This window comes from Stenella coeruleoalba (assembly GCF_951394435.1).
Source record: "Stenella coeruleoalba genome assembly, chromosome: 3".
Taxonomy (NCBI): domain Eukaryota; kingdom Metazoa; phylum Chordata; class Mammalia; order Artiodactyla; family Delphinidae; genus Stenella; species Stenella coeruleoalba.
The window spans coordinates 162,246,925-162,256,958 of NC_137148.1; the positions used below are offsets into that span (position 1 = coordinate 162,246,925).

General features: G+C 56.2%; 1 protein-coding gene across 3 annotated transcripts; it reads left to right on the forward strand.

The window, feature by feature from the left end:
* The first annotated feature begins 625 nt into the window (after positions 1–625).
* CCDC124 (coiled-coil domain containing 124) lies at positions 626–10,034 on the forward strand. 3 transcript variants are annotated; one of them, XM_079918300.1, is made up of 5 exons: positions 626–688; positions 4,644–4,813; positions 8,618–8,807; positions 9,355–9,469; positions 9,586–10,034. In XM_079918300.1, the coding sequence occupies exons 2-5, from the start codon at positions 4,655–4,657 to the stop codon at positions 9,791–9,793; spliced, it is 672 nt and encodes a 223-aa protein (XP_079774426.1). In that variant the 5' UTR covers positions 626–688; positions 4,644–4,654; the 3' UTR covers positions 9,794–10,034. The 3 variants fall into 3 exon arrangements, with proteins under 3 accessions (XP_079774426.1, XP_079774428.1, XP_079774427.1); XM_079918302.1 differs by lacking the exon at positions 626–688 and adding an exon at positions 941–961; XM_079918301.1 differs by lacking the exon at positions 626–688 and adding an exon at positions 3,490–3,627.

The following is a 10,034-nucleotide window of genomic DNA, read 5'->3' on the forward strand; positions in this document are numbered from 1 at the left end:
CAAAACCTAATTGTTGAATAAAATAAAAGAGCAAGGTGTGTGCGCGGGTGGATAGCAATCCAGGAGGAGGGATTCTGAGTCCTTCGACTGCACTTTGGTCAAATTCAATTCCTCTCTGAGCCTGTTTCCCCACCTGGACAGCGCGGAGTGTTTTAACTTCTCTGTTCCTTTCTCCTGCTCCCTCCCACTTCAACTTCGCAGGAGGGAGGCAGAGAATGTGTACTAGGAGAGCGTCTTCAAAGCACAAAGCGATGGCGAAGGGCCTGAGTCTTCCTCAGGCGAAGTGCGTCTACTCACCACTCGCGGACCGCGGGTTCTGGCGCGCTCTGGCGGCCAAGCAACTCCTGACTGACGCCGCCAGACCCACATGTGAAACCGAGGACTCCATTTTTCATCTGGGCAACGGCCATCTTTGTAGAGACAATGGTCCAGATTGTAGTTTCTGCTCTCCTCTCCTGACTAGCTAACATATGAAGTGAGCGCAAGGGATGAGGGTTTATAAAATATTCTCTTCTTGAAGACAAAAAGAAACGGCTAACGCCCTTGGCTTGGAGACCAAAGCAGCATCTCCTCTACCAAGATGGCGAAGGAGCCGAGACGTAATCAGCACGCGCCCCCCTGGGGCCCAGCGCGCAAGCCCTGCGGTGACGTCACGGAGGTGCGACCGGGCCGGCGCCGGGGGAAGGAGGTAGGAGCGGCAGCGGCGCGGGCGGAGCCGGGGGGCGGGGTGCGGGTGGGCCCAGCGGGGCTGCTGGGCCTGGGACCACCTCCCCGGGAGGGCTGGAGATGGGGTGCTCGGAGACGGAGGCGTTTTTGACCACCGTCTCCAGGGCTCCCGCAGGGGCTATGCCCATTTCCCGGAGCGGACGATTGAGACCCGGAGGGACAGCGTCGTGCTCGAGGCCACCTGTCTCCGGTCCTGCTCCTGGGCAGCTTACAGGCCTGGGGGTGACAGAGCTGGGTACGGACGTCCCTGGCCTCTTGCAATGGGATCAGGGCTGGGGAGAGGGACGACGGGCTGGGGGAGCCTAGAAGGGGTAGCGGGAGGACTTCTTGGAGGAGGCAGCGTTGAGTTTCATCTTTTATTCTCTTTCTTACTTTCACATCCAATCAACCACGAAGGTCTTGATTCCCCCCTAAGTGTACCCACTGCTTAGCCAAAGCCACTCCTTAGACCCCCTGTTTGAGCTCCATGCTTCTGTCTCAATTCTCCTTACCAACCCCAGAGGGCTCTGACGCCCTGTGCACCTTCCCATACCCTGGAATACAAATCCCCTTCCCAGCCTGCCTCCCCCACACCCCTGGGGGCTTGGATCTCCCCACTCCCTTTGATGTCTTTCCTTTGATGTCTCCTCCAGGAAGCCCTTTGACACCCCCTCCCCATCCCTCCCCAGGCTGGGTCAGAAGCCCCTCTCCCGACTTCCTCAGCGTCCATATAGCCCCATTACAGCTCTGATCTGGAGTTACCACTCTTATTGTCTATCTCCCAACAAGCCTGGGAGTCCCATTCTGTCAGGAAGCCCATGAGCACTGCCTCTTTCCCCAGCATCCCACACATACTAGGTGTACAGTGCGTGTTTACTGAATGACAAAGTGTATGTGTGTGAGTGTTTATCAAACAGAGGAGAAAAGCTGTCTGTATTAGCTCTGGCTGCCATAACAAAATACCACTGACTGGGTGGCTTAAACAACAGATTTATTTGCTCACAATTGTGGAGGCTGGGAAGTCTAAGATCAGGGTACCAGCCAGTTTGGTTCCAGATGCAGGCTTTCCTCCGGACTTGCAGATGCGCACCTTCTCACTGTGTCCTCACATGGTGGAGAGAGCAAGCTCTGGTGACTTTTTCTCTTCTTATAGGGACAGCATCTCTACTAGATTAGGGCCCCATTCTTAAGACCTCATTTAACCTTTATCACCTCCTCACCGGCCCTGTCTCTCTCTTTTTTTTTTAAAGTATAAGGTACCATTTTTTTTAATTAGTTAATTTATATTTTGGCTGCATTGGGTCTTCGTTGCTGTGCGTGAGCTTTCTCTAGTTGTGGCGAGCGGGGACTACTGTTCGTTGCAGTGTGCGGGCTTCTCATTGTGGTGGCCTCTCGTTGTGGAGCACAGGCACTAGGCGCACAGGCTTCAGTAGTTGTGGTGCGCGGGCTCAGTAGTTGTGGCTCGCGGGCTCTAGAGCACAGGCTCAGTAGCTGTGGTGCACAGGCTTAGTTGCTCTGCAGCATCTAAGAGGGATCTTCCCGGACCAGGGATCGAACCCGTGTCCCCGCATTGGCAGGCGGATTCTTAACCACTGCGCCACCAGGGAAGTCCCAGCCCTGTCTCTAAATACAGTCATATTGAGGGTTAGGGCTTCGACATATAAATTTTGGAGGGACATAAATATTCAGTCCTGGCCTGAAGAGGGGGTCAGAAAAGCCCTGTCAGGCTTTGGGATGGAATTGGGGGTCTTAAGCAACACGAGGAGGAGGAGATGCTGGGGCTGAGTCTCTGTGAGTGGGCAGGTTTTCACAGGAAGAAGGGACAGAGGAGGGTGTGTCGGGTGAAGGCATAGCAAGAGCAAAGGCTCAGAGGCTGGAGAGGGAAGTGAGTGGGAAGAGAAGTGAGAAGCTGAGTTTGGACACAACACAGAGTGTGAAGTAAATACTGAGGGAACCCTGGAAATAGATGCTTGTTCATTCATTTGCGCAAAACATTTTTTGAGCCCCTACTCTGCAGGGCACTGACTGAAGCAGTCCCAGCCCTGCCCTCATAGAGCTCCCAGCCTGGTGGGGAAGATGGACATTTGTCGAATAATCCTGTAAATGAACATAGATAGCAACCTAAACAAATACCTCAGAGAGAAGTTTATGGTCTGAGAGTCAGGGGGTGTGTCAGGGAAGGCTTCCTGGAGGTGGCAACACCTGAGCTGAGCCCTGAAGTTTAAATAGGAATTAACTGGGTAAAAAGAGGAGCAAAAGTGGTGGGCAGGGCAAGTGCAAAGGCCCTGAGGTGGGAACATGTAGGCTTGAACAGGTAGGCTTGAAAAAAGGCAAGGAGGTTGGTGTGGCTGCTGCTGAGAGAGTGAGGGGGAGATGGAGGGAGAGGTGGCATGTGGGGAGTTTCCTCACCTGACACTTAGACTGTGACCCCCACCCACTTCTTAGTGCTCTTCTGGGGAATCCAGGTGAGGTTTTCTGTTGGGTACATTGTAGATGCTCAGTAATGACTGCTTGATTCAGGGGGCCCAGGAGCAGCTGGGAGAAGTACAGGATCAGGCTGGCATATCCAGCCCTGCCATGGCAGCTCTTGCATCCTGTGCAGGGAGGGACTGGAATCAACCCTACTTCTCAGATGATGGGAGCCCCCTCCCCCATAAGCCACACAGCTAGGAGGTTGGTGGTGGGGGGTTGCCTGGTGGTCCTGAGTCAGGATGGCCCCCACATTCCTTCCCCATCATTCTCGATGCTGGGCCTACTTCTCCAAGGTTCAGCAAGGGACTGAGCTGGAGATTCTCAGTGGGGAGAGGACAACCAGGAGTGATGGACATCAGCCCATTTCCCAGATGAGGAAAACTGAGGCCTGGAGAGCTGAAGGCTTGCCCTGACCACACAGTGCTTGTGTCCTCAGTCAGCACTCTGGAGGTGGGGTGATCTTAATTTCTTGTCTTCCCTTCCTCACCTGAAAGGCAGGCTTTAGAGGTGAGACTCCAGGCTCAGCCCTGTGCAACTTAGCCAGGTACCTTGACTTCCCCACCTTCGAAAGGGAATAAGGACAGTCCCTGTGTTTAAGGCTTTGAGAGCTTTCAATGTAGTTGGGCCATATAAAATGCTTAGTAGGGGACTGGGTGTGGGGAGGGTGGCACCTCCCATTTGGTGTCATCATTTCCCCAGCACCCAGTATGGGACTCACACAGACCAGCTGGACAACAGCTTTACGATTGTTCTAAAATCTCCTGGCTGTGTGAGCCTGGGCTGGATCACTGGGAACAGTTCATGGCAGCTGCTTACCCAGGGCGAGGGGGATTCGGCCTCAGGGCTGTGGGGCCGGGACACTGAGGCCTCACAGCCGGCAGAGTGGGAGGGTCCACACACAGACTGGCCCGCAGGGATCTAGAGCAACATGACTTGTAAGAGCTGAAAAGTAGAAACAACCCATGTGTCCATCATGGACAGATGGATAAACAAAATGTGGCCCATCCGTACAATGGAATATTATTCAGACATAAAAAGGAATGAAGCTCTGACAGATGATCAAACATGGATGAACCTCGAAAACATGATGCTGAGCGAAAGAAGTCCAGAATAGGGAAATCAATAGAGACAGAAATTAGATGAGTGGTTGCTGGGGGAGGGAGGTGGGGAGGGACTGCTCATGGGGACGGGTCTCCTCTGGGGGTGATGGAAATGTTCTGGAGCTAGACAGAGGGGACGGTTACACAACATTGTGAATGTGCTAAATACCACTGAACTGTGCACTTTAAGATGGTTCATTTTGTATTATGTAAAATTCACCTCAGTAGATTTTTTTTTTAAAGAGAGATTAATAAATAAAGCCCTTGTTTTATAGACAGAGCTCCCGAGGCCCCAAGGGGGGCGTGAGTCTGGGGCTGCCAAGGGTGGATGCCCCAGAGTCACTGGTCCCTGCCCTCCACTCACAGCGTTCTGAGGGATGCCCAAGAAGTTCCAGGGCGAGAACACTAAATCGGCAGCGGCCCGGGCACGGAGGGCTGAGGCCAAGGCAGCAGCTGATGCCAAGAAGCAGAAGGAGTTGGAGGATGCCTACTGGAAGGATGAGGACAAACACGTCATGAGGAAGGAGCAGCGCAAGGTGGGTGGGCCCTGGGCTCCCACGCCCCACCCATGGGCAAGGTGGGCGGTCAACACAGTAGAAGGCGGTGAGAGGCCCCTGGGTCTTTGGCCTGAAGGGTGAGGAGTCATTGGACATGGAGCAAGGGCAAGAAGGGAGACAGAAACAGAGGCAAAGTCTCGTGCAAAAGCCCTGGGGTGGCCAGGACTTGGCACGTTTAGGAAATGGCAAGCCCTCCACGAGCTTGTCTCTCTCCTTCGTGTGATGCCAGGGCTGGTCTAGACTGGCACAACCTCACTCTGGAGCGATTCCGCACCCAGGGGACACTTGGCAACATCTGGAGACATTTTTGGTTGTCACAACTGGCAGCTGGAGGGTGCTACTGGCATCTGGTGGGCAGAGGCCCAGGATACTGCTCAACACCTGGCAGCGCACAGGATGGCCCCACAGCAGAGTGAGCCAGCCTGACGTCAGCAGTGCCGAGGCTGACACATGCTGATAGATCCTGTTTCAGACCTGCTGACCTGGGGCCTGGAGGCATTTCCAGGTGTTTATAAGAACACAAAAGAGGGCCAGGATGGTTGGCCGTCTCCTGCGGGGGGCCCGCAGTGCCACACACACAGTGAGCGGGTGCTTAATTGGTGTCTGGAGTGGTTCAGGGCTGATGCTGACCCTCTTGGCCCAGTAGGTGGCACCAGAAACCATTCTTAGCCTCTTCTAGCCCCCTGGGCTGGTGATAGGCTCCAGCTGGGACTGTTAAAGGTTCTGGAATAGCAGTGGTGACACACCATCCCTGCATGCCCAGTTCAGGGGGCGCCTGGGCACTTTTGTGAGTTTTTCCCATTGTCTTTCTGTGCAGGGCTGGATCCTGCCTTGTTTTTAGTCGGAATTGAATATCACTGGTTCCCTCCCCTCAGCGCCCTCAATGTTGCACTGGGTCCATGGAGGTCTTTAAATTTCCTTTTTGACTGTCAACATTTTGACAATATAGGAAAGTTGAAAACCCAAAAGGAAAACTAATGTCTGCCAGGGATCCATTATCTAGACAGAAAAGCCGGAGACCTTTCCACAGTCTGGGAGTGGCAGCAGCCCAGCCCAGGGCCCCAGGAGCCCTCCCCAGGCCTGCATCTTGGGCCTCGGTGTCATCCCCATCCTCTAAATGAGGAAACTGAGGCACAGACAAGACAGGAAGTCCAGGTCACAGGGCTGTGAGGAGGGGCTGGAGCTGGGCTGGAGCCGGGCTGGAGCCAGGCTGTCTGGTTTGTGATGAGGTTTGACTAATAGCCTTGCAAGCGTCCATGCCCCAGGGGTGTGGCCCAGGGAGCATTTGCCTGTCCACTCCCCTGTGTAGCACACACCTGGAAGAACGCACAGGGCAGAGGTCCGACAGGCAATAGGGGCCAGACAGGCTCTCAAAGCTACTCGACCCTGTCGCTGTAGCACAAAGCCACTGTATGCAAATAGGCTAAAACTTTACCAAAACAGGTGGAGGGCCAGAGTTTGCCAACCCCTGCTCTCTAGAACATTCCCAGCCCCCATGCCCCTCCCAGGCAGTCCCCCCGCCTGAGTGTTTTCCTTTTTATTTTTTCGGCTGTGCTGCAGGGATTGAACCTGGGCCACAGCAGTGAAAGCGCCAAATCCTAACCACTAGACCACCAGGGACCCCCCCCCCCCCGCCGAGTGTCTTACCTGGAGCTGTTGATGGTTCTCCCTCCCCATGGGGTGGTTTTCTGGGTTTTGTTTATCCCTCTTCCTGCTGATGAGTGAGGGGGGCCCACAGTCTACACAGCACACCCGGTCCCTCTTTCTTTCCTTACGTGACAGCTGCTTTAAAAAGATACTGTTTTTATGAAAAAGAAACAAATCCACGTTTGTTCCAAAACACTAAAAGAAAACGAGCATCTCCCGCCCATGTGACACCAAAGGCTCTTCTCACCCAATGCCATACCCTAAAGGCCATGCCCTCCGTTAAATGGGGTCACACAGCCAGATTTCTGCCAGCCGCCAGCCATCAGCCTTGGGCTGGGCCGTAATTCATCGGCCCGCCCAGAGGTTGGCATTTCGTTTCCATTTGTTCCATATTAAGCAACTTGGCAGTGAGCACCTGACTCTCTGGGTTCCATCTCAGTTACTTATGAGGCTCATTCTTGATGGCTGCAGAATATTCTGCCGCAGCCTCATCCTTCACCCATCACCAGATGCTGCCAATTGCTAACTGGCCTTTATAAAAAACTGCGAGCGTCTTTTTCAAAAAAGTCTGCCGAACGTCAAAGTATAACCGCTCATGTTCCCGCCTCAGTCCCATGTCCCTAGAGACTAATGGCCCCATTCTGCATGTCCTTCCTGAGATTGGAGCCTTCTGGAATTCATTCACTCATTCATCCAGCACACTACTTAAGCACCTACTGTGTGCTGGGCCAGGGCCTGCCTCCTGCCTCAGGGACTAACCAGATAACCGGAAGACTAGAAAACAGGGCTTTGTGGAACACAGGAAAGAGCCATGTGGTAGAGCAGAAGGACAGAGAGCCAGGAGCTCAGGATGAGCCAGAGTTAATCAGGAAAGGAAGCTGGCAGTGGTGCTCCAGCAGGGCAGAACAGCTAGTGCAAAGGCCCTGAGGCAAGGCCGTGCTGTGGACAGGGTGAATGTGGGCTGTACACGCACTATGCAGTGGTCGGGGAGCCTCAGGAGGACATTACCTCTGACCGATGGGGAAACTGAGACTCAGAGCACGATGGCCCTACCCCAGGTGTCTGACCACAGACATGGGATCCTCGCAGCTGTGCCCAAACAGCCTTGATCTTTAACCACCACCCTCCCCGTCCCCCCAACCCCCCCCAGCTTTTTTCCTATCAGGCAGGCAGGTTGGAGGTCAGAGGCCCAGTACGTGTCCTCAGGAACCTCTTTTTCTGGGGCAGTTAGCCCTGTCATGGGGGACACTGCAGCTGTAGGGACTGTCCCTGAGGCCTGGCGGACAGATGGCAGAGTTGCAGGCAGTGAGTGGGCAGGTGGGAGTGCCTGCAGTGCAGGGCCCTTTGGGAGTGCTGGGCGGGAGGCGGCAGAATATTCCAAGCCTACGGCCACACAGCCACACTGCACTACAAAGGAACCAGAACCTCGCTCTGTCCCTGTAGTAGTGGAGGGGCAGCGACCAAGGACAAGTCCTACAGGCCACATGTCCCCTCGACCAGCTGGCATCCAGGCCTCCCTGGGGAGTCAAGGTGGGATCAGTCCCAGCCCCTGTGACGCTCATCTGGGAACACTTCGATGGTGCCTCCCAAGGGCTCCTGGCTATAAAGCCAGAAGCGCTGTCCCAGCTGGCAAATGGGTCCAGACCCCAGTGGCTCCTGTCACCTTTGGAATCCAGTACAAACCCCTCCCCATGCCCTTGAGGCTCCCCATGGTACCACCTCTGCCCTCCCCACGTCTTCGTCCTCCACACTTCCCCTCCTCCCTCCAGCCACACCAGCCTCTGTGCTGTTCCTCTGTCATGCTAGGTGGTTCCTGCCTCAGGACCTTTGCACCCACCATTCCCACCACTAAGGACTCTCCTCTTCCCCAGCTCTTTTCCTGGCTGGCTCCTCCTCCAGCCCAGGTGTCATTTTTTCTTCAGGAGCCACCCACCCACTGCCTTGGCCAAGGTTCCCTGTTGTTCCCTAGTCATATAGGATGGGAGCCCCCAGGTAGGCTCATCGTGCTCCCATCCGTGTCCCCTACGCCCATCATGGGATCTAGCACACAGCAAGGCCTCCATCCACACTGGTTGAGATGGAAACTGGACCCCATGCCAGTGGGACGGGGTCCACTCCTGACTCCCAATCCCCCAGGAGGAGAAGGAGAAGCGGCGCCTGGAGCAGCTGGAGCGCAAGAAGGAGGCACAGCGGCTGCTGGAGGAGGAGGACTCAAGGCTTAAGGGCATCAAGGCCCCGCGAGTGGCCACCTCCAGCAAGGTCACCCGCGCCCAGATTGAGGAGACGCTCCGCCGAGACTATCAGCACAAGGAAGCCCCGGACCCAGGTGAGGGCCTCGGCCCACTCTGGAGCTGCCCTTTTACCTGATAAACAGTAGGCAGTGGGCCTACCCCCTGGACTGAGTCCAGACCCCACTCCCCACCTCCAGAGAAGCTGCCTGGGCTCTGCAAGGTGAAGGGTGGGTGGGCGGTGTCTCGTCAGGCCTGGCTCTGAGCACGGACGCCATAGGCACACAGGTGTGTAATTACTCTGCACCTGACCCTGGCCTGTGCTCCCCGGGGTCCCCACAGCTGATGTGGTGCCCCGAGGTGAGGAGACAGCAGCCACGTATGAGGTGCCTCCTGAGTGGTGGGCTGCCGGGAAGTTAGTTTGGGGACTGGGCGGGCAAAACTGGCCCATCCCGAAGGTAGGACTGGGCGGGGAGCTCAAGTTGCGTTTCCATTCTCCCGCATCCTTCTCTGCCTGCCTGCCTCCCTCCCTTTCTCCCCTACTTCTTCCCCTATGGTGTCTCTCATCGCCATGGAACTCTGCGTCTCTGCTTATTTCTCTCTGTTTCTGGTATGTCTCTGTCCCCCGGTCGCTACCGCCCCCAGCCGAGAAAGCCAAGAGCCACTTGGAAGTGCCGTTGGAGGAGAATGTGAACCGCCGCTTGCTGGAGGAGGGCAGCGTGGAGGCGCGCACCATCGAGGATGCCATCGCAGTGCTCAGGTACGGGGCAGGGCCTAGGTCTTTGGGGTGGGGCTTGGGGCCCAGAGGGGAGCTTGAGACTCTGGGGGCGGGGCGGGCCACGCCCCAGCCCCCCTTGACGCCTGCGCCTTTACCAGCGTGGCGGAGGAGGCGGCAGACAGACACCCTGAGCGCAGAATGCGGGCGGCATTCACTGCCTTCGAGGAGGCGCAGCTGCCGCGGCTCAAGCAAGAAAACCCCAACATGCGGCTGTCACAGCTGAAGCAGATGCTCAAGAAGGAGTGGCTGCGTTCGCCGGACAACCCCATGAATCAGCGCGCCGTGCCCTTCAATACCCCCAAGTGAGCCTGGAACTGCGGGAGACGCCCCCGTGGCGGCCAGGGTCACGACCCCACACGCCCTTCCGCTGGGTCAGCTCCGAGGGTTACAGAGATGTCTGGGGGCCGCAGCGCGTGTCCTGGGGGCCAGGAGGCATCACTGGCCACACCTCCCGCCCGAGGGTCCCTGCTCCAGTGACACCCCTCGCCCTTCCCGCACGCGCCAGTGCCCTGGGGCTGAGTGCCCAATAAAGGCAGTCGGTGAGGCA

What these genes read in the sequence shown, in the direction of transcription:
- CCDC124 (XM_079918300.1), top strand. Translation starts at nt 4,655, where the DNA reads ATGCCCAAGAAGTTCCAGGGCGAGAACACTAAATCGGCAGCGGCCCGG. An exon ending in CAAGGAAGCCCCGGACCCAG is followed by an intron (nt 8,808 to 9,354) that starts GTGAGGGCCTCG and finishes TACCGCCCCCAG; the next exon opens with CCGAGAAAGCCAAGAGCCAC. An exon ending in GATGCCATCGCAGTGCTCAG is followed by an intron (nt 9,470 to 9,585) that starts GTACGGGGCAGG and finishes CGCCTTTACCAG; the next exon opens with CGTGGCGGAGGAGGCGGCAG.